Consider the following 25100-nt stretch of genomic DNA (forward strand, 5'->3'; position numbering starts at 1 on the left):
TATATTAATATTAGCAGTATAGCAGTAAAGTAAGTACATTTTATCTATAGCAGTAAAGTAAGTACATTTTATCAAAAGAATAGGAACATACTTGGTTTCCAGCTAATTCAGAAACTGCAAAAGATCTTTGATTAAAAATAGTTCCTTATGACATCTGATGTTAGACTTTGTAAATGTTTTTATTTTACCAACAACAAATGCCATATCAGTACTAAGTATGCTGACAATATAGTGTCACATCAATGCAAAACATTGGGAAATGGCTGCCTGATCCATTTTTTGGATTTATGATATTAAAATCAATTGTGAAATTTTGACAAGACATCAGAATTGTAGATGCATGAAAATAATTTCCTGTGATCTTACTTGCAGTAGGTGTCATTTATCATCCCATAGACGTGAATTCCATAGCAGGCATCCATAGCCAAAATTAAGGTAAACCAACCCGTACTGAGATATGAACCTGACTGGACTCTGTAAAAATACAACATACACAAAACAAATTGCAATGAGAAATTACCCACACTTTATCAAAGAAATATAATCTATTACCTGGGACAAAAGGCATTAAGCAACTTGACAATCTGTCAAAACCATACAATTATTTTGAATTATATTGAATTATTTATAGATATGCTCTCATTCTTGCCAGCATGGGGCCTCAAGCTATTGTCCACAGAAAAAAATACCATGTTAAATATATGAAGTGAAGCAATGCATCTCCCATGAGATGTAAAATAATTTATTTATTTGTACAACCAAAAGATAACAATTACTAGAGTGTGTAAAATGAGATAAAGTTAGCCAGAAAGCAAACTACAGGCAGGGTTTCTGCTGCATGCATGTGGGTATGCACTATCCTCTTCCCCAAGCAAAATATGAATTTGCAGTGGGCTATCCTCTGCGAGAAAATTCACACAGAGATGAAACTTTCAAGGCCATTTTGGTAGAAAACCGTTGAACACAAGTAAATGAAAAACAGAACTTTGTGTGCATCCCTTCACACAAACTTGTGCTGTTGTTCTTTAAGATAATAACACAGAGAAAAAAGCACAAGAGGATGCTGCCCAAATCGATAACCTTTGCTCAAATAACTAGTCCCATTAAATCAGTCCAAAAGTATTATCTGCAAGGATTTGGTCACATACTGGCTATGTATGCAAATGTGCGCATTGTTGATTACAGACCAAACCTTGTTCACTCTACTCACACAAGCATTACCAATGGCAGACTGGGAGTCAAAAAAATCACCCAATATAATCTGGGCAAGCAACACTTACTACTTTAAAACCTCATAAGTAATAAGAATACACTTAGTACTCAATGCTTACAAACTGGCTGAAGTCCAGCTTTGTGCATGTACTGCTTTCAGTTTGACTGAAATCAATGAAAATCATTATCTTGAAATTATAAATAACATATCCAGTTTCCAAAGAAAGACACCACAGAAGTAATGAAACCATCTTAATAGAGCCCTAACTTTCAGCCATGTGCGAGTGAGAGGAGGCGATAGTGTAGCTCTATGCCACGTCTTTTAGCTTTTGGCTTTCAGGTACAGCAGGGAGCAGTCTGTTCTCCATCATAAGTTAAAATAACCTAAGGTTTGCACTCAATTAAGTTTGGCTGCAAAAGAACTCCCAGGTAGGCTTATGTGCAAATCAGTTTTCCCCATCAACAAAAAGTCTGAAAACATTTTTATCCTGAGGTAGGAATAAAGCTTTCCTGTGGGGGAAAAAACAAACAAACAAACAAACAAACAAAGAAAACCCATATAGATATATATATGTACACACACACACACACGCACACGCACACACATATATATATCATACAGCAACTCATCTGGCCTGTAAAACCCAACTTTCCTGTGAGACACAAGAACCAACTTCAGGTGCTTCTTCCTGATTCAGAGCAAGGACATACCTGTGGTGGTTTTACTCAGGTGGGCAGCCAAGCTCCACCACAACCGCTCTCTCACTCCCCCTCTCCTCAAAGAGGAAGGGGGAGAAAATACAACACAGAGAACTCGAGGTTTGAGATGAGAAAGGTTTAATTAAAGGGAAAGGGAATGGGGAGGAAAAACAGAAACAAAAGAAACAATCAGTCCGCGCGGAAGCACAGAGAGAGAAAAAATTATTCTCTACTTCCCATCAGCGAGCAGTGTTCGGCCACGTCCTGGGAAGCAGGGCCTCAAACGTGTAGTGGTTGTTCAGGAGGAACAGCCCCCTCCCCCACGAGAGCCCCCCCTTTTATTGCTGAGTGTGACATCAGGTGTTATGGAATATCCCTTTGGTTGGTTTAGGTCAGCTGCCCTGGTGATGTCCCCTCCCCAACACTTGCCCACCCCCAGCCTGCTGGCTCTTGGGGGCTTGGAAGGAGTCCTGATGCTGTGCCAGCACTGTGCAGCAACAGACAACACTGGAGTGATATCAGTGTTGTTCCAGCTACGAGTGCAGAGCACAGCATTGTGTGGGCTGCTGCAGGGAAAAGGTGACTCCAGCTCAGACAGACCCAACACAATACCATGGTAACTTCCCCTGGTTAATCTGTCAGTCAGTGGCATTTGGCTCAGATTTGGTGTTATTTCCTTGCTCTTTCTTGTTGAAGTTGGACAAAGTAAGATTGGTAAGATTAAGAAGATTGGTAAAAAAGTAGTTGCACAACCTTTATAATAACACTGACCTGACACACACAAAACTGAGAATCAAATTTCTGCTTTGATGAATGCTTACTGTTGTCGAAATCAGATAAACTCCAAGAGCTTTACATTCCAGCAGTTCAAACAAATCTTTTTTTTTTTTTTTTTCCTTTTTTTTTTTTTTTAAGAGAAAAACAACTATCTCAACTCCTGGAGAGTTTTCCTGTACTCAAGAACACTCAAAGGACCTTGGGTTACATCTTCTTTTCCTTGTCCATGTCTAGCATTCCCCACAGGTTAGACTGCATGAAGAACTTCTATCCCTACTTTTCCTGAAAAGTCTTTATCCTTGGGGAAACTCCTAAGCGTCTGTTGAGCTGTCTTTGTAGAGTAGAGGAGCGTTCCAGAAGCAAGAAATAGAGGGTTAACTTAGTGCTGAAGAATGACAAGTGGGAACAAAAGGCTGGGTGTTAAATACCCATCTTTCATTAGGTGGAGACCAATTGTAATTGTGCTTCTTTGCTTGACACCTTATAGCCACAAAACTGTACATCTGTTTATGTGTCCCTTTAGGGTCTCCGTTGCTTCGAACAAAATGTTCTTCTGCTGTCTAGCAAGGAGAATTCCCAGCCTGGTTCATGTTACTTCAGGGCAACATCCTGCCATGATAAACAGCTGTACTGCTTCTGACTTGCTTTCTGCTTTTGTACCAGAGGAACACTATCCTTGAACTTTTAAAGCCATTTAGAATCATAATAACCATTTATAAAAACACTGCGAAGATCAGGACCCTTCCAATATTGGAGGTTTATTGGAGAGTACTATATTGGCAGTAGGATCTGAAATTTGCTATACTCAGGAGGAAGACGGAATTTTAAAAAAGAGTTAATCAATATTTCATGTCCTGTTTTAACACCATTGGACCTTAGTACTCTCATCTATATAGTACATTGGAAAGATAAATAAAAACAGCAGAGTGAGTTCCCAGATACCTTCCCTGGGAGATGAAGTACATGACAGAATATAGATTATGTACTTTAAAACAAAGTACTTATATTCCTCCCATTTTTCCCTTTCCTCTGAAGATACGTAGGAATATGAGGGAATACACTTAAGCAGTGGGGACTCTGGATGATTTGGTAACACCTTAGAATTCAATCTGATACCATAAGCAGACTTTCAACATTCTAATGAAAGCAATATTAAAAGTGTGAAAACAATTTTAGTTGTCCCTAAAAAGTCATAAATCTCTGAATACTTTTTAAAATATCATCCCATAAAACCGTAGTGCAAAGCAGTGTCTCAGCCTTTGCTATTATGCTAACACCATGCATGCAATTTCTCTCTCTACAGGAGAGTTTTTCATGTTTTTTGGCCAGAGTTTTTTTGAGACTCATTTGAAAGAGTTTCTCCTGTTACTGTAATTGCATTCAAATTTCAAATTTTGCACACTGAAAGTAAAAGAATCCTCCAGTTACACATAGCATGAGTCTATGTTACTGCACAAATCTGAAGGAATATGAACATTAATCCCAAAATAGTGAAAATAGGAGTTTGTTAAGCATCATCTGCTGAAGTACTATAGGCAAATCTATTGTGATATATGTGTGTGCAGCAAATCCAAAATTGTTCCCTATGGCTCCGAGTGACTTTTTCTTATACTCTAGAATTGATGGGGCACCAGATCTAGGCAGGAAATTGTCTCAACAGCTCAACAGAAAATAATGCACTATTTTTCAAAAAATGCATTTAAAAAGAAGATGATTTTGCTTTCAAGACATGATTTACAGCTGGATGCAGCAATAAAAAGGCAATGCTCACAAAAAGTTATTTTCTCTGTTTACCTTGAGAATGAAAGTTTATTTTGCATACTTCCTACTTTATAAGGATTCTTAAAGAAATGTTAGTTATCAGGGTGAAATTCATTCTGCTAAATACCATCCAGCATGCCTGGAAAGTACACAGGCCTATGCTCAGCATTAAACAATTGAAAAGACCAATGAAATCAATTAAGATGCTTAAAACAAAGTGTATGCTAGCCTATTTTGCTCTTAGTGAAGGTTTAACTGTTTAAAATGTTGTTATTTCAGCTCAGAATAGAAAAGCAAGTGCCAAGATTACTATTCATTTGCAAGTTGCAAAACATAAAATTTGCAATTTGAGCCATGCTTCTGTAAACTCCGGTAGAAAGAACTAAGTACAGTTCCTCACAACTCGTTAAGAAGACTTACCTTCTATATTATAGAAGAAAGTGGTAAAACAACAACAACAACATCACTATAACACTATTTAGGCTAGGATTGCTAGAATTGTAATGTGTGATACATAAAATGTTAATAAAAAAATAATTTAAAATGTAAGCAATTGGGTTCTTCTGCCTTAGCTTTCCAATACGAAACTGATGTAAAGAAGCTGGAGTAGAGAATGCCTCATAAAAATATTGTATACTGAAATTCACCTTCTTTGGCATCTATAACCATGCTTTGGTGTAGGCTAAACAAAGGAAAAAAAAGTTCCTTCCCTCATCAGGGGAAATTTGGAGGTATATTATATTTTTGTAATGATCAAGGGAATATGAGTTCAAATTGGGTAAAAGTTTTGTTGTCACTTGAGTTCAGATTTTACCTTAAGATTCCAGAAAGCTCTTTTCTTTATTCAGTTGTTCCAGGATATTTTTTTAAGTGCACAATCAATTCTAGCTCTCTGGTTCAATGGATTGTAATTTGCAGTGAGGAGTTTAGTGGTAAAAAAAATTAAAAAAAGAAAAAAAAAAGTTTGTTAAGGTGGAGGCGATTTGTAGACAAGCAATTTCATGTCAATCTGATTTCAGAAAATTATTTAGAAGTCTATTTTTTAATTCTTTCCTTGGAGAAATCAGAGAGCGCAGAAGGTCAATTGAGAGTGCTAATTAAGGGGAAAAACTCAGAAATTTAGGACTTCAAGAAGCTATTAAGTAACAGAGAGCTTGCCAAAAGCATTAACAAGACAATTCTTTGCTTCATTTCAAAATATTGCTGTAAAATGGAATTCAACAATGACAGATTGAAATGACAAGATTGTCCAGGCCAATTAGTTGACAAAAATGTATCCTTTCATAAAGGCTGTTTATAGACTCAAATCCTCAGTTGACCTGCCTACCAAAAGTACTGAATCAGCAACAGTTTTATTTGCAGCAGCTTTATCAGGCCCCTTGATTAATAAATAAAAAAAGGTATTGGTCTAAACAAAGAGTTCTGTAATTCAATGAGTGGAGGCTTACCAGTGTGAGAGGTGTTTCAGCATGCTAAAACATTTGTAGAAAATGGTTCAAAACAAACAGAAATATTTTCAAGAACAGTGTTAAGATTAGTTTAGACTGTTCAGGTAAACATGTCCCTGGTCTTGATGCTGCAGGGCATCAAGATCCCGTCAATCTGTGAGGGGTCAGCTTGCTCTGGTTTTGCCTGGCTCTGCCACTCCGGGTGAGTGACCCTCAGCAATGAGGGGCATGTCCCCTCTGTGCTCTCTTGTTGAAAACTACCAGTTCTTTCCTCCTGGGGTTACAGTAGGTTTGTGAATAACAGTATGTTGCCTTACAACTGAAGATGATATGAAAAATTTATCTACTAGCACAGACTGGTGATCCATTACAAAATTCTCTGCTAACCAAATTAATTGTTATTGTACTTATGTTGACTGAGATTTCTCTCTTTTCTTTTTTTTTTTTTTTTTTTTTTTTTTCCCTAAAGAAGCAGATATTAACGTAGCTGCTGAATAGCTCTTCTTTGCCAAATTAGACACCCACATTCCCCAAGTCACAGGTTTGGTCTATGCCTTCCTCTTCGTAGCAAGAGTAGATTTGCACATGACAGATCAGAATGAGCTGACAGCAAAATGCCCCTACCTCGGAGAGAACAGCAAGGCGCATTTGCTGTGCACCTCTCCTCTGAGAAGTGTATATACTTCTCATGCCAAAAAGCTGTTTTCTTGAGAGGAAAAAAAGGAAAGAAATTTGGTACAGGAGAGGGTAATACTCTAAATGCTGAAAAGCATTAGCAATTGCCTGGATTTAATTGTTTTCTGTAAGACTCAGTTCTTTGTTGCTAATAATTTCATTATATACGTTCTGCAGAAATAATAACACAGGAAGAGCAATGAACAAGATGCAAGCACAGAGAATTGATTTCACCTGGTAAAAATGGTTGCTATTTCTGCATTATAAAGATACCTGTTAGGCAGTTGTTTATCATAATTATTCATTCTTCTGTACGTGTGTGCATGCATGCATGCGTTTGCTTTGCATTCATAACGATGCAGGACATCTAATAATAAACACCCGTGCCCCTCAAGCAGTGAGCAGGCTGTCTCACACATTCAAAGGCCCACATGGTGCTTCAGGTCATTGTGAAAAGTGAAACATTTATATATGGACAGATGTTTTATTATCCATCGTGTATGGTTTCATGCAAAGCTTAAACAAGTGGAATGCATTACGAACAGCACAGGCCACATTCCAGATTCAGACAGTGACTGTGCCCATCAAGATGTACCTGGGAGTAGACAAGTGATGCCCTCCTGCCAGCTAAAAAACTCTTGGCAGATCATCCTTACAGTGAATCCTGAAAATAAACTGAAGTCAGGTGGCATACTGTCCAATTGATGTCTAGAAAATATAGATCTTCTAGCTACATTAATACTGCACTAATGGAACTCGGAGGACAAGTCAGTCACACATTTCAGTTGAATTTGCTACAAACGCAGCAAAAGGCTACTCCTGGGTCACAAAGTAGCCCACGAGAATCTCCCCTTACTATCTAATTTAAAAAGAGATGTAAAAATTAATAATTCCTATGTCAAAATGGCCTTGAAAAAAGGATAGAAAGGACACTGCTGAATGATCTCAAAAGGAAATAGAGAAATTATGACTTTGTATTTATCTGTTTCTAATTAAAAAATAATAATACAACTATTTGTCTTAGTATTTACATTTTTTGGCAAGAAAGGTAAAAACAGTATTAGAATTAAGGAAGACTGTGTTCTGCAATGACTGAAATGCATACAGCATCTGCTTGGGTAAGTAATTTATGCATATAATTCCAATCTTTGTGTTGTGTGTAATTTTTTTCTTTTCTCTCTCTCTCTGCTCTATTCTACATGGAAAATGGGAACAAAGGGGGAAAAAAAAATGAACTTAAAGAAATTGACTTCTGCTGCCCAGGCTTCTATAGTTTCCTTATTTCCAATTCCTTGACCTGACTTTGATGCATCTCAGCTCAGTTGTGAACTCAAGCAGCAAAAGAAGGAAGCTATTTCATCCATGCAGAGAGGGCTCCTTCAGACTCCTGTGCTGCTGAGCTCAGAGGAGAAAAGAATTCCTGTTTATCGATAGTAATCATGGAGGTCTAGCTTGATTCAAAACACACAGAAAAGAAACAAGACTAATGAATTATCATTGTAAACCCTGCCTTCCATCCAATATATACGTACTATTTTCAAGCTGATTCTCATAGAGGAAAATCTGTGCTACACTTTTCATGTTGAATGACATCCCCTGTAGAGAACAAGAGCTGCTAACTAAATTTCTTACAGCTGTTGGGTTTCTGCAGCTCATACTGACTCTTAGATAAAATTGTGATCTTGGTGCAAACCACTTACAGAGCAGCAAACCACACTCAGATCCAACAAAATACTATCCTTTTTTGGTAGAAACAGTCCCAACCTTCTTTTCTCCCCTACTCTCTTCCAGAAATACATATTCTCTTGATGTCTTTCAAATCCTTTGCTTCCCTTTTGTAAGTACAAATTGTGGTCTGAGGCATTGTTGTTGCCACTGCATGTGTTTGAGCTATTAGGAAAAGATGCCTTTTGTAAATACCGTGGTTGCAGCTGCCACCTGGGATGGGAAGTCAAGCAGCTCCTGCATGATAACCAGTAACCCGGGCCCCGTGGAGATGTACAGTGCAGAGAGAGAAACTGATGGGCATGGCTCTGCAAATCTCCATTAGCATTTAGATTTAGTTGACAAGCAAATGGATGGTTAAATCAGAAGAGGATCCACAGAAGTGTTAGGTGTCACTGACAAATCGGTCAGATTTTTTTTCTTTTCTACTTTTTTTTTTTTTTTTTGTCATACTAATAACCATCACAACTATGCAATTATGTTTGGAAAGACAGGAAGCTAAATTCCCATCAGCAGATTTAAGGGCTAAGCTGTTGGCATCTTTACAGTCATTTTTCTCTTTGGAAATTACCCGAGTAAAAGTCACTCCACCCTGAGAAAGACTGAGATCATCAGGAAATGCAACTCTTGTGGCCTATGCCAGTTTAGGGTGTTCTTCACAGTACAATTAATTATGTTTCCAGGGACTGAGGCAAATGGGTGGTAATGCCAAATTTGCTTTCCCTGGGTAATAACTTGAACCTGCAAGCTAGTTGTGGCACTACGCTGTACTCCCATCCCACTACTTTTCACTTTCTATTGGCTTGGTCAAAACCTTACTGCAAAAGAGCACATTCCTGCTGGCTGGTGACATGGGGATTGCTGACTGAAATCTTGACACTGGTTTCATGACTTGTGCCAGGGGCTTCTGGAGGGCAGCTTTATGCACTCTTCTCTTCACCAGTAACCTGCAGCCAATCTGGTGAATGCTGGTTCAGCATTTTCCCACTGAATGAAAGGGAGCAGAAAAGGATTTACATTTCCATCTTTTGTAACCAAAAATGAACCAAAAGTGTGCCAAAGGGAAGAAAAAAACAAAAAAAAACACACAACAGTGACTTCTTCCTGCATCTACATTTAAACCAACACTTGCTGTCTTGGGCCTCCACATTTTTCTCCGGGGAGGATGTAAACTAAACAGAGCTGCAGTTAATCCAGGATCCCCAAAGAGAATTAATTAGGCAGGCTTTCCCACCCTTTTCTTTTGGTATTAAAGGGCACTTAATACTCCAAGCTGTATATCTATTGAAATCTATTGTAGGTGAACACAGAAGAAATTTCTCAAATAGCTCTTAACTTGTCAAGACAAGATACTGAAGGGTGCTCCTCTAACCTTGGCTGAAAGCAGCTTGTATTTTTCATAAAAATATGTTACTAGTTTTTAAAGCAAAAAAGTAAAAGACAACTTTCTAAAGATGCTCATTGTATGTCTGTGATGTTGGGATGGAAACAGAGGCTATTATATAGGTATTTTGTCTTACTACTATGGTGAAAATGAAAGAACAGTTAGCACAAGACTGTACTTTAACTCTTCTTTCGAGTGGGGAGAACACTGCACCAGATACTCGGCTGACAGGAACGACACAGATGGGCACCAGCTGATATCCTTCTGAATTTTCTATAGTCTGCGGTCATTGTGTTAATTCAATTGCTATCTCTTTGATGTTAACATGGAGGGGAGGGCAATGTGGCATTTTTCTCCCTATATTTCACATCTATCTGAGAATGTTGCTTTTCATCAGGATGGAGTCTCACCAACAAAAAACTTATGGAAGACCAACCAGGTTACAAACTGGAAGTTTCACTTCTGAAAGGAAAATATTCTCTGAAAAAAAGGGAACTCAAAAACCCACAGATGAGTCCTCCATCAGTACACATCTCATTATTAACAACATATCTCTCCTCACCTGTAGTATTCATAAGAGTGTTTCCAGATACTCTAAAATTAATTCCTAACTCATTGCTAAATTATTTACATTACAGTAGCACTGAGAATCCTCACTGTGCAAGGCACTATACACCCCAGGTGACAGCCTTTGACACAAAGAGTTTACCTGTCAAATAATCAAGAGAAACAGTTTCTTAAGAGAAAGTACATCTCCTTATCCCTAGCTCTTATAGGGAACTGCTGCATACTGCAATTTGCTCCCTTACATTTAAGGCACGTACATAAGTAGTAATTTAACATGCACGCTAAAGTCTCTCCATCAAGTATTGTAGGTAAAATGAAATAAAAAAAAATGCAAGACCTTCTAGTCCTGTTCCATAGAAACTTCCTACAATACCGTATTGTGTTACAAAGCCACATTCTGTGAAATTGAATCCGGAGCTACAGGGAGCGAGTAGTGTTCTCTCCACAACCTATTTGTACAAGCCAAAGTTCATTTTAGATTATGGAACATCAATATTTTTAGAAAAATGAAATCTTAAATCCAGACAAATTATTCTGATATGGAAAAAAAGGAGGTAAAAAAAGAACTTGCGTGGGTCTGAATTTTAATTCAAATGCAAGAGGCCATAATGTAACCCATCAGTCAAGCTTTGAAGATGAACTGCTAATTAACACAGATGTTGCCTTCCCTTTTACTACTGTAACTTTTTCCAGATTAACTTTTTCCTTAATGTAGAAAAGGGAAAAAATATTTCTCTTGCCTTTTTTTTTTTTTTGATGTACTATCTAATAAAACACACAATATATGTATAGGTATCATGTTACTCTTTTGGTAGCAATAGGTCTTGTCTTTCACTGCTTTCCTAATTAAGTCACCTATGTCCAGCTACCTAAAAAGAAGCAAACAATCACTAGCATCACTAGCCTCTGACCTACTGAAGCATCCCCTTCCTTCTCCACAGCTGTCTACAGAGCAGCTGGCTTTCTGATGGGCACCTCTCCCTGACACACATTGTGGACTGAAGAGGATGAGGTCTCTTGAAATACAATTTCAAGGAATTAAAGGTCCACTTGAAATATAATATCCTCACAACATGCAAAATTAGCTTTTGTCTCTCCCTCTGTTCTGCAAGAGCCACTACATTTATACAGAGGGGTCTTCTTGAAGGCCAGATGTCTGCAGCCATTGACACACGTAAATTTAATGAAGGCAGCACCTTAATTGCAGACAAGACAGATCAGGCAGAACGGACAAAGAATGATGCATTTTTTTCCCTCGAACAGTCCTACAGCATCCTTTGGAAAAAAGCAGCAAACAGTTTGGAAGCAGAACAAATGCCACAGAGAAGTGCATAGGAAGAGGAACTACAGATCAGAGTAGATTCCCTTGTAGTCCACTTTGCAGTTCCTTCAGCATTCGACAATGTTGGATTGTTTTTCCCCATATTCATTGAACAGACTGCAGGAGGGTAACTGTGCAAATGGAAGCTGGGAGAAAAATCTCCATACTTATTACAACAGCAGTGAAATGCTCTAGAGGAGAATTTTTATAGCTTCCCTGCCATCAACTGAAGTAGCAAATTAGTTAATTTTCTGAGTCTTACAAAATCCAGCTTTTTGAGAATAGTAAACTCAAGAATTATAGGACTAATCATCTAGCCAGCTCATTGTCAGACAATGCTAATGCCTAATTATCAAATATGGTGGAGAATTCAATTAGCTTCAGTTATTTGAAATTTCCAGCGAACCAAATTTATTAGAACAGTCATGAAGCAGGACAGTGATCCTCCACTTTATAAATAAATGCTCTGATTCCTCCTCCACGTATTACATTGCTCTAAGTGACATCACATCTTCAGTAATTCTTGGTATCAGCAAGTTAGGGTTTGGATACATGACCAGTAAAGCTCTGCAGACGAACAGTCCCTGGGCAGCCCACACCACACACCTGGCAGCGTACATCAGAGGCTGCTGCTGCTCTCTGGGCATCAAAGTTCAGGACATCAAAGTTTACTGAATTCATATCTGAAGGATTTGCATAGCAAACATTAAAACAAGCTGATTTATTACAACTATAAACTACAGCCCACTTGCAGATGACTCCAGACTACATCTTTGTGGTACCAAATTGTAAAATTCAGAAGTGCCAAAATTGATGATATAGTTATATTGCAAAGAACCTAAGGTAACACTAATAGCTACATTGCCGAAAGGAATACCAGATTAAAAATTAACATTTCGATCACACACAATACCAGAGATAGCATCACAATTAGCTTTACAAAACAACATCATTCTTTATGAGGCTTTTTCTTTGCCTCTTCATGCTATTTGCCTGATAAGCCCTTGCCAACAAAGACATTATACTAATTACAATTAGTTATACAAAGTGTGGGACAACTGAAATGATTTATTGATTTTTCCTCACAAAATAAACCTTATTATGAATTCCAAGTATACAATAAGGAAAATAAAGTAGCAGCCCCAGATGGCATGTTTACTCCAGACATGTATGAATGTGAATACACTTACAGAGACAGTCAATCCATTTAAAACTTTAATCTTAAAATAGTTGTCTGGAAAACATCAGTGCAGAGTAGGTTTTATGCAATTAAATTCCCTTTCCCCTGAGAAGAGACATTTGAGGTACAAAGCCAAGAGCTGAGCTGTTTTCTAAAAAAAAAAAAAAAAAAACAAAACTTGGAACTAAGAGGCTTTTTCAGCAATAGTGTTTTTTTAAAAAGACAGTGTCCAGGCCAACAAATAACAGTATGAACATTTGTTATGCAGTATTAAGACAGCACTGACTGCACTTGCATTTGATATGTCTGTTATCTATGTGAAATCTGAAGAGATGCAAAGAATATGAAGCTGTGTGTCCTAGTTTTGGCTGGAATAGAGTTAATTTTCTTCTCAGTAGCCGATGTGGTGCTGTGTTTTGGATTTAGGATGAGAATAATGCTGGAAACGTGCTGATGTTTCAGTTGTTGCAGAGCAGTGCTCACACAGAGCCAAGGACTTCCCTGCAGCTCATGCTGCCGTGCCAATGAGGGGCTGGGGGGGCACAGCCAGAACAGCTGGCCCCAAGTGGCCAGAGGGACCTCCCATGGCACAGGGCATCATGCTGAACAACAGAACCGGGGGGCTGAGCAGGGGGCTGCTGGGGGACGGGCTGGGCATTGGTCAGCAGGTGGTAAGCAATTGCACTGTGCATCACTTGTTTGTATATCCCTTTATTATCATCATCTTTATTATTTTCCCTTCCTTTTCTGTCCTATTAAACTGACTTTATTTCAAGCTTAGAGTTTTACCTTTTTATTTTGATCCTCTTCCCCTTCCCATGGGGTAGAGGGGAGTAAGCCAACAGCTGCGTGATGCAGAGCTGCCTGCTGGGCTAAACCACAACACTGTGTTAAATATCTTTCCGTGCTTAAATATCTATCTGTGTTAACAATCACTTCATATCTAGGCCAGGAAATAATGTAGGAATCTCTGCTTTGGTTCTTCGGGAACTCATTCTAACAATTTCTACAAGAATGTCCTACAAATGTTCCTTTGTCCTCTAACCTGCAACATCATGAGTGCTCCTCAAAGCATACTGAGAATGCACTCATTCTGTGAATATCACCAGTGTCCAAATGTATTTCCATCAAGGATGTGCGTGGTCTATGAGTCTATGAGCAGAATTTCTTCCTTCATGGGGACCCTCCTCACAACTCTGTATGTTAAATTCCTTTGAAGTTCAAAAAACAAGCAAACAAACAAAAAACCCTAGACTTACTGAAAAATGAATAGCTGATCCAGTTTGATGTTCTCCCAGTTCTTTTATTTCCCCTATCTCCAGGGCTCCAACTCAGTCAGGCCTGTAGATACAAACCTTCCGTAATACAGATGATGAATATATAGAAGGAAATGCGGCTTAGATGCAACAGCCACACTCACAAACAAGCAGGTTTATTCCCTGTTCTCTGCAGTGCCTTTTGCTACTACACCAGCCATTTTGTCCTCAATCTCGACAGAAGAAGGTACAGCACTTAGGCAAAACACATTTCTTCTCTCTTTTTTTCTGGGCTGCGAGTCAGCATTATCTGGTTAGGTCTACTTCCTCCGGCTTGTTCAGTCTCGCTTATCAGGCATGCTGGAAAATATTTCCAATAATAAGCCACCAGAAATCTGCCTTCATATCTGGTATCAGGCTACATATAACAGAAATCTTTTCATTTTAGTTTTAAAGTATTGCTTCATTCAACAAGCTGACTGCTGGCTGACACACAATCTAACCTAAAGGCTATGGATCAGCAGGTAAATGCAGAAATTCTATTAGTTTTCAGACCTGAGGTTTACGCCTTTCATTTCAAATGAAATCAAAATCCTACACATGAATAGGTAAAGCACAGAGTAAAGATCCTTTCTTAAAGCCATCCATTACCTATTACATGAGTGTGAGAAGAAAGCAGTTTCTGCATCTTGTAGATACTGTGCTCAATGACTCTGGCAAGGATGGTAAATAGCAGACATAAAAGAGATCCATTCTGAGGAAAAATTAAAACCATGACGAACGTTACAGTAGGCAATGTGAAATCCTGCAAAGGCACAAAGGCAGGCATATTCAGATATGTTTGGTATTAACAAAACCCCTCGAAGCTTGTAAAAATAGGACCTCCTTACCTAAACCTGGATTTCAAAGTCATAGGCAAACTTTTCTATGCTTTAGAGATTTTGGAAATAAGCATCCTCATTTAGCACCAGACTAAGGAAACAGTGCAAAACTGCATATTACCAAGTGTCCATAATGTTTATGAAACATATATATACATATAAACTGAAAGAATAACCAGCAGCAAAGAGATTTCTTTGTGGTTTTTGTTTGTTTGGTTGGTTTTTATCCTTCAATAAGTGTACATACTTTTGATATGCAATCAGATTGCCTACTCAGCCTTATATGTAAAACTACAAGAGGTTTATGCATGATTGGCACCTGACTCCATTTTACCATTTGCTCTAAATAGGTAAGTTCACTGGAAGTGAACTCAGAGCACGGGCGCCAGCACTTTGACACACTATACAGACAAAAATTCACATCTGTGAGTATAACTCGCTTCTGGTGTGGGCTGGCAGAACTTCACTGAAATCACTGGAACCACCTCTGCCAGAGCTGAATTTTTTCTGTGAGGCTGGTATATTGTACATACGGACAGAAGTACTTCTTGGAGATAAGGCTCCCTAATATGGGACCCACCCTACACCTGTGAAAAGAATCTATCTACATTCCAGCTTTATGCTCAGAGATTTATTTATTATATAAACAGTTCCTATATAATTATGCCAAACGCTGTTTTCCTCCGAAACAGTTGATGATGATTGTCTTAGCAAAAGAAAATCAATTGTGATTACCTAATCACAAGTATGATCACACTAATAATGGTTGATTTTTTTTGTTGTAGATTTGTTTGTTTGTTTTCTGTATTTCTCATTCTGCACATTGAGTTAAAGAAATTGCTCCTTGATTTTGCTATTTATTCAGGAAAAATACTTAAGAAAAGCATGACTTTTTCTGCTTTGTAAAATTAAATGTAATGTTTGTCATTGGAGTATGGCATTAAACAGTAAAGAAGTTATTCAAATTGTTGGGCCTCTTCTTTCTCATTATAGAAGCCTACTCATATCTTTCATTTGTATTTTGTGTTTAGTTGCATTTCATCTGTGTTTTCCTTTGGCAATAGGTTTGATAGCCTCTTGTTTCATTTTGCACTGATGCTATCTTACAGCTTGATGATTACGAGTGAGTTGGTATTCCTTACCATAGCTCATAGCTATTGCAATATTCAGTCCTCATGTATGGATTCTCCACCATAACTCTCTCATCATTTTCCCCAAGAGAGGTAGAATTGTCACTGTTACACAGAGCTGAGAAAAGACAGAAATCCACACAGTGTAAGACAATTTCCCCCTATGCGGTCAGTCAGGTCAAGAAATGTTACCTCATCTGGATTAGAACAAAAGTAAACAGAAACCTCAAGACACAATGGCCAAGTCCAGCTCCCAGTTAAGTCCACTATGCCAATTACATCACAGCTTACAAATGAACTAAAAATAAAAAGCCATGTTTTTTTTTTTGTTTGTTTTTTGTCTTACAGAAGATGATAGTGGACATGCTGGTTTTCCTTGCCCTTTTGAAAGGTCTAATGCCAGTGTTTCTCCTGATTCTGCATGAGAACTTTTGACAAGGAAAATGCTCTGAATATTCCAGTCAAAGGCTTCAGAACGGTGCTTCAAAACTGACATTCTGTTGGCATACACTAAAATTGGGGTTGCTGAAAGCTAATATAAATGCAGTGTCCGAGCTGGCACCATTGCACCTTCCACACACACACCTACTGACAAATTCAGCCACTTGTGGGGGAATGTGGAAACTGTTTAACAGTGCAGCAGTGACTAAGGGCAATTTAGGATGGGGATGAAGAACCATGTATCATGTGAATTCCCCAACAGCATGGGAGATGCTTGTTCAATGCTGGCAGGAGAGGAATACTGATATGGAGCTAATGCATTCTTGAATTACCTCGGAAATCACTCATCTAAGTATTGACCGGATCTGCCTATGATTAACTTGTTAGATCTGATGAGATCAGGAGGTATGGCTGCAAGTTTGTGATAAGAAGTCGGTGTTAAAAAGAAACTGAAGATCTCAGAAAAGCAAAGAAAGAAAACGTACAAGCCTAAAGTATTCATATGGAAATTACTCGATATAAGCAGCTAATTTCTTCTTGAACTACTCACGTAATTGTCTATAACCATCTATCATCAATTAAAACTACATGGATACACAAATTATTACCATATGAAACAATGCAGGCATCATGCATCTCATAGGTTTACTAGCATTGCTCAGGGCTTTGCTGTTTTAGAGTAACGTCATTATCCTTTATGCTGTGTAGTATTGTCCTCCATTGTGCACTATTCATTATTAGACACTTCGTTATGCACAGCCTCTGCAGATATATAATACAGAGAGATTAAGCTAAACTGATTTACTGATACCATAGACATACGTTGCACTGAGATCTGTCACAGGTATTCCTTATGCTTACAAGAAACAGCAAATGAGTTATATTTATACACTTGAGGATCACTTTTTGTAAATGTTGAATGATTTTAGTGGGGACATTATGATTTTGTTTTCCTTCAATTTGTTCCTAAGAGGATGTAAGAAATAAAAATTTACTGGTAAGGGGAAGGAATATAAATTAAACTATTTTATGAAAGCCATTCCTTAAAATGACTCAGACAATAAATTTCAACAATTGTTCACATGCTACAGCTTCTGTAAGTACCTGCGAATAACAATACAGGTGGAGAAAGAAGAGAGAACATCTTCAGCTGAGATGATGCAAGTTTGCCATTTCATTGTGCAAGCATAATCAGAGAGCTGCTCTTCAAACAGGGAACTGTCACTTCTCCTATGGGCTTTGAATGATGCTTTGCTCTTTTTTTACCTTTGTGTTTTTATTTGGCTTCTTCAAGTGCATGTAAAGAACCAGTTTGAAACAATGCTTATTTTCAAATACTGCCCATTTCTACCTTGCAAACTGCAATGTTTTTTTTTGTATGGAGACTAAACAGGCTCCATAACATTTAAACAGAGTTTATTAATGCTGTAAGAAGCAGCTGGACTGGAAGTGTTTTGTACAGCACAGCGTTTGAAAAGATGTTAGATACTATCTCACTCAGTCCTCAACAACCCCAGAAAACGAACACAGAAGATATGTCATTTTTCCTAGGAAGGGTGCTTTTACTTACCTTCCTAGAGATATCAGGAGTTTATCTTTAAGAAGAGGGTCTGGAATGAAGGCATAACAAATACAAAATTATCTCCTCCTGATAACTTATTTCACTATTGCATAAATTGCATGAAATGCAATTCTGTATTAAATGAATGCATGAAAATTAACCATGGTAAAAAACACATTTTACACTGCAGTCTGGAACTGAAACACGCATTGCTGAAATGCTCCTTCCTAAGCAGTTTAATAATGCACATAAATGAGACTTCAGCATTATGCAAGGTATTCAAGGATGAATACTAACATTTAACAAGCTGAAAAGCTGAGACTCAGGTGAACAAAGCTAGGTCTATATGGCTCACAGCTAAATCTGTGCTGAGTTTATATACCATCTTCACTCATGCTCAGCAGCTTGTCAGCCAGTGCCTGAATGTAGCTATGTGGCAGACGATGCTTCTGCTCCAGCTATTTATCACCACCAAACAACTGGAGGTTACTGATCCCACAGTTCCAGCAGCAAAACATGTCCACCTGATGCAGGTCCTAAGCAGCTCCCAGCAAAATAACCAGACTACCTCACATCCCCTGGAAGCACAACAGCAGACAGCTGAATTTGTACCGGGACAGCAACCCCCAGTGGCTGGGCAGACAGAAGCAGTTAGGAAGTGGCTGTGTCTTAAAGCAGTGCAGCCAGCAGGGGTATGTGTGAAGACCCTCTGCAGATGTGCATTCATGAGGCTTGACAGAGCAGCTTCCAAGAATTTTCTATTAATAGGAAAGAGGGAAAGTAAATGAGTCAGAGGAGGGAAAGCAAAATATCTGATATTTTGATTATGGACAAGTAACCAATTTCAAAAATGCTTTATGACTATAAACACAATTATTGGAACCACATCTTTTTCAAGCCTGCATCGAAGTATGCCTACCAGCCACATACAAAGATTATCATTGTAATGGTAATTGCTTCACCACTCCAGGAGTCCACTCCAGGAGCCTGCAGAGCTGAGTAAAGATCATTCAGCTCACCTTGTTGTCTCTTTTACCTGGCCCCACATTGTTATTTACCTGATCAGTAGTTATAACCCCCACAATTCAAACATTATGCAATGTGACAGAATATTGCCAACTTCAGAGAAGACCACTGGTAAACCACTCCTCCCTAAGCAAATAATGGTGAGAGCTTTTCGGTGCTTTGCCTTAGGTGCTTAACGTTGCTCAAAAATAATCACAAGGGGAGGTGGAAAAGATATTTGACAGAGCGGTTAGGTGGAAGCTAACATTATGGATTTGTTTTCAGTAGCAGAAGGTAGAAGACGAATGCACATTCTAGAAAATAATCTATCCTTTTCTCCTATTTGTTTAAAGAAAAAGTTTTGATTATTATTATTATTATTATTTTCCCAAATGCTATAAAAACAAAGGTGTAAGATTATTTATGTTCTTTAAGATCTCTTTTGGTTTTGGTCTGGCAATACACCATACTGTCCTCATACCTAAATGACTGTGTGGATAGAGGGCCTCAACTATCACGTACTAAGAACGAGTGTTTGCACAAAGTTGTACTGAATTATTAAGTTGCCTTCACTTAAGCACACCAAAATTAATAGTAGCCTTTCAGTTTCTGTTCAAAGTGTTTCCTTGGGGAAAAAAAAAAAAACAAAAAAGCTATTAAGATATTAGCACACCTGTAAATTAAGCAGGCATTCAGACTTATTAACTGCAGCACACAGAGGCTATCTGAGGTACCCAAATGGCTTGCTCTTGCTCCCACTGAAATCACCAGCAGGACTCTCATCGTCTCCAGAGTCATATAATCAATCCCATAGGATCAGCAGCAAATCAACTAAAGACAAATCTAACTCTCAATCAATTGCATTAAGAATGCATAGTAGTCTACAGAACAACAGGAAGGCAATGTGTTTGGCAAACACAAGTTGCACAAAACAACAGCTAAATAAAGCACACTCCATGAGGTGTGGGTGAGCCTTGGCAACACAAGCACCTGTGTACAATTTGCCCTGGCAGATCTCAAACGTCTCCCTTACATGTGGGCAATGTGCATGCAATCATCCAATTGGGATGGAGAGGCCTGTTGAAAAAGTGAAAATCCCCGCACCTGTCCCTGAACCTCAAGCAGAGCTGATAAACCTAATGACTCCCTATGAGGAAAAATATATTCCATAAATCATCATAAATAACTAAGGGGGATGTATGCTTAGGTTTCGTATGCAAAAAACAAACAAAAAATCTTGAATGCAGGCAGAAATTCTTGAAGTAGAGAATTTCACATAAGATTAAACACTGGTAAATCCTCTTTCATTGTGCCGCACTGTACAGACTACCCTTTCACTGAATGCAGGTTTCGAATATGGGGGAGCTGGTTTCTGAAACTGCCATCCTTCACTGCCTCACGTTCTTAGAGAGCTTTTTTTTTTTTTTTTCTCAGCCAACTCCACACATTCCTGTGCACCTCTACCACAAAACAGACATCAAAATGACTGCCACACCACAGAATCCAGGTTCCCTCTACAGAATAGGAAAGAGACATGTATTGTTCAATCCTATTTCCCCAAATGATGCAGAATTTCCTTCAATGAATTGACCTGATGTTCCTGGCAGTTTTGCATTTCTTTTCCAACATATCCTGTTCAGCAAAGTTTGAATAAATCTTCAACAGTTTAAATGAACTGCTCTGGAAAGGGCAAGCAATCAACTTCAAAGCCAAAGGAAAATGACCATTTTTCATTACAGAATTTATATATCATTCAGAAGCAATATCTTAATTTTAACCCATATGGCATCTACAAATGAGCTTCAGCCTCACCTGAAATACACAAAATCTTGCTGAAATAAAAAAATATTCTCACAGCCTTTTACAAAGTTCCAACAGAAGACATGAAGTATTCAAGAGGAAAACAATGCCAATGTTGTAATATTGCAAATATTTCTTAAGTACAACGCAGGAATGATTCAATAATTTCCTTTGAGAAATTGTGAAACATTTTTTTTCTTGCAAATAAGTAAAGAACTTGTGAAAGTCTATAACTATTAAACTCAAAGTATTAGGTACAGAAATAAACTACACAACAATAAGAAAAAAAAAAAAAACAGTCAAAAGTTTCTAATCATGAAACTTATACAGTATCACCCTACCGGTTTCTTCTGGAATAAAAATGAGTATAACAGGGATTAAAAGGAAGAAAAAACAGTAATTAGTTAATTCATTTCTAAGGATAGAGGAATAAAATTCCTAAAATCGCAGATGTATTCCCATGGGGTTTGTTATTTGACATCTGAGACATCTGCGAAGAAGAGGTCAGCTGAACTAATCAGTGCTTACACCTTGGCATCGCCACTGAAACGTATCAGCTCTCCACTGCAGAGAGGGGAGCAGTTATTACTTGCTGCCTATGACACGAAGTCTCAGAAACAGGCTAGGCTTGATCCTGAATGGAGCTGTGACTGATGAGTCTTTTATAAGCCAAAGAAATCTATACACTGGGTGTCTCAGGAGATGAGTAGTTCAAGTTCCTTTGGTGTACCTTCCTCTCCTCTGGCTTTCAGAGCACTCCTTTTCCAGTGTAGTAACTACAGAATGGAAAAGGAATCAACTGAAATTCAGCATCAGAAAACTAACTTTGTGGGACACAGCTCAGAGGGAAGTCAAATGTTTTTCCTTATATTCATTTATCTGAAAACAGGGTTTAAGCATTCACCACTAGCTGTGAATTCACCTTCTCTCATTGCAGAACCACAGCTTCTCCGGTTGGTCTCACAGGCTGTTCTCAGACCTAATGCAAAGCCATCTCTTCATAAATTGGGAATTGTAAAATCTCACAGTGAATGCCTGGCAGCAAACAAACAAATGAAACAACACATCACAGAATAAAAGCAGACATAAAAAAACCCTCATGTATAAAAACTAGTTGTCAGATAGCTGATGACTCCATTCTGTCTTCCTGTAGCTTGTAATACCTAGGAAACCACCCCTCCGCATTTATCACTGTTTACCAGTACCGCTCAGGTCTCAGAGCTTGGACCAGCTACAATTGCCACCCACTCCATATTCATGGAATCCATCTCTTTCTCATGCCATCTGTTCTTTGTCCCAGACTAATCATGATATATAGGGTGATATGATTGCTAACTGCTCTGCGCACTGCTCCTGGTACTGCACCATAGCTTTCAGCCGACTCACAGCCGTGAGGCTGTGCATACCGTCTCTAAACCTGTGGCGTAAAACCACTGGAGGAGAGAGGCAAGTCTTAGGACTGGGACTACTTCTTGTACTATCATCACTTCTTGTTCAGTGTTAGATGAGAGATTCTCTCTGATTTCTTAGCACTACTATCCTTCAAAGCTATGCTTGGTGCAAACAAATCCAGTGATAATGGCCTCTGTTGGATAACATGGGATCATGTTTTGAAATTGGACTTCGAAAGGATGGTAAGGCTTTACCCCTGAAAATTAGGCTTTGATCGGTCTGTTTGGGATAAAGGCTGGTTATCAGTGATAACACATGTATTTAGACTCTTACAGAAACCTGACAGGTGCCAGACATAAGAAATTATCATTTTCCTCTGTGAGTCTGGCTCCATTACACACATATTCAGATCCCATTTTTGTTAGCCAAACCCCTGTTTAAAAAATCATTTTACAGGTTTTAAGAAGCCCACAGTCATTTATTCAGAATTTTTCCTTTTTCTTTCAGTCAGATATTAATAGAACAGCAAAGAAAAATGTTCTCATGGTTTAAAGAACACATTTTTCTCTGTATCTGCCTCTGCTTACATGTGAGGGGAAAAAGGCTCTGATAATCTACAGTACAAGCAGGAAGGTGTCAAGGGAAAACTTATCTTTTAAAATGCTTTCCTGTTTTATTTCAGGTGAAACAGGCAGTTAATATGCTAGAGGCTGTTTTCCGTGTAGCCCAGCACACTAAAGAGAAGTAGTATGTTAAATATCATATATACAGCCTGCATCATAACACAGCAGCCTAGATACTGTAGGAAAATCTGTGACAACTCGAGATGGATTGGCAGGAATAAAAGTTTAATGAGTTTTGAAGTAAAAAGTTAAATACCAGAGGGAACGTTTCTTACTATCTGCCCAATATTAAGAACACTAAATAATCTGAAAAACTACAGTGAGGGTAACATATACAGCAAATCACACAAGACTTTACCCTTGCAAACAAAGTTTGAAAGCATTTTTGCTCACAGGAAAAGCATCTTAGTTTGAATTTGTATGATAAGTAAATATTCCCACTTCTCTGCTGGTTTGGAAGAGAGGTTAATAGAGGTGAAACATTCAACCAACATCTCTAACATACACATTTATCTGTGCTAGAAATCATTATTACTCCTGCTTCATGATTTTATCAGCCTGGATGTAAGATCTGCAAAATGAAGAAAGATTTATGAAAGTGAAGATGATTTTTAGAGCAAAACAGAATTATATGTTTATGATTGTAGTCAGAAATTGAAAGTTAGGGCAGCCGTTTCATTGAATAAACAAAGACCAAGTCATCACCTCTCTCTGCTACGTTCAATTTAGGATTCACAGTTTGTACCCACCAAGGCTTGGATTTTCAGACCTATCCAGGCTGGCAGGACTCAATCCAGTCAGTAGTAACATTTAGGTGGTTTCTGGTTTTGCTCTGCTTGAATTAACTGTCTGAAAGATTCATTACTTACACAGTTCAAGGCTTTCAACAAATCTGAATTAACTTTGGTGGTTCATTTTCATAAGACAGACAGTTTGTACACAAATTCAATAGGAACTTTATCAGTGACTTGGGCTGGCTTGATATGCATGGGACAAAGATGATATTGAGAATGTTAGAACCTGATTTCCTTAACTCACATTAAAACCAAATGTATTGTGTATTGTAGTTTAAAAAAAATCTATGATGTTAATAGCACAAGTGATAAAATATGGGTCTAATCAAAATGACTCAATATTGAACATTAAACCCTGCAGTACCCAATTACTCATTTCTGTTTTTTGTGAAGAATGCAATATTCAAAGGTATAGCCTAACCTGCAGCCACAAATAATGTATATTAAAAAGAACAGGTTGATTGCAGGGCATCTAAATGCTGTTCTTCTACTGTGTGATCTTAGCTTTGAATCCATCAGTAGTAGCAGTACAGTAGTTACATGGTACTGTTTTATTTAAAAGCAATCAGGTCCATAGACAGAAGAAACAAAGTGGCGGTGCTTGTCAGAAAGCAACGTTAATAAGCTTGGGCTTGGTATGGGTATGATCTTCCTTTAAAAAAAGGATTTGTGTGTTTTGTTTTGAACTTGTCATTTTGATTTATCTGGGAGCCTCTTCTCGAATTGCCTTGAAAAACCTTAGGCGAGACACAGACTTTTTTGGGATGTCTTGTCACATCTTACTGGCCACCCAGTTTGCTAAATAAGTGACCTGTCGCATTTGCATTAATTCACACAGGCCAAGACTGAAATTCATTTTGAAGCTCATAATTCAGCATCTTTCTTTTTGAATGTATTGAGCTTGTTGTGTACAAACATAAACCTGTCTGTCATACAACAGGAAAACAACTCAAAAAAAAAAAAAAAAAAAATGGGGGGGACACACTCCCTGTCATATGCTTTGAGTTTTTCCCCACCACCGCCAATTTCAGTTCAAACAAATGTCTGTTGTGTGCTGCAGAGATTGGTACAACACCTCATCCATTTCAAAAGAGAGCCTGGTTTATGAACTCATGGAAAACAGTTATTTTATACAGCAACTTGCAGATATGATCCTCTGACAAGCAGCGCTCATTAAAAGAGCATCAGCTGGCTCAAGCAGTAGTCTTGGTTGTTACTGAAGTAAGTCAGACCCTTGGGGATTTTAACACCATTTGTTCAACAAACAGTCTCATTCTGTCCAGCTGTAAAAAAAAAATTCCAATTTAAAAATAAATCTTTTGTAATGGGCTCAAGGAAATATATGGTATGGGAGGATTGAGAAGTTATCTATTATACAGGCATTCTGCTCACATCCAGGATCATTCTGCCTTGATAAACGAACAGTGACACTATTGGCAAACCTGGGATTTGAAGTAATGGTTCATTA

The 25100-nt window shown here is 38.2% G+C and overlaps 1 protein-coding gene across 4 annotated transcripts in view; it reads right to left on the reverse strand.

Annotated features, from left to right (window-relative positions):
• The window catches only part of ST6GALNAC3 (ST6 N-acetylgalactosaminide alpha-2,6-sialyltransferase 3), a 237898-nt gene that overhangs the window by 8724 nt on the left and 204074 nt on the right, over nt 1–25100 (reverse strand). For all 4 annotated transcript variants that reach the window (XM_021275829.4, XM_072041710.1, XM_005010319.6 and 1 more), the window contains exon 4: nt 367–474. In XM_021275829.4, coding sequence (XP_021131504.2) covers nt 367–474 — 108 coding nt within the window. The remainder of the gene's footprint in view (nt 1–366; nt 475–25100) is intronic.

Source organism: Anas platyrhynchos, chromosome 8 (genome assembly GCF_047663525.1).
Source record: "Anas platyrhynchos isolate ZD024472 breed Pekin duck chromosome 8, IASCAAS_PekinDuck_T2T, whole genome shotgun sequence".
NCBI lineage: Eukaryota > Metazoa > Chordata > Aves > Anseriformes > Anatidae > Anas > Anas platyrhynchos.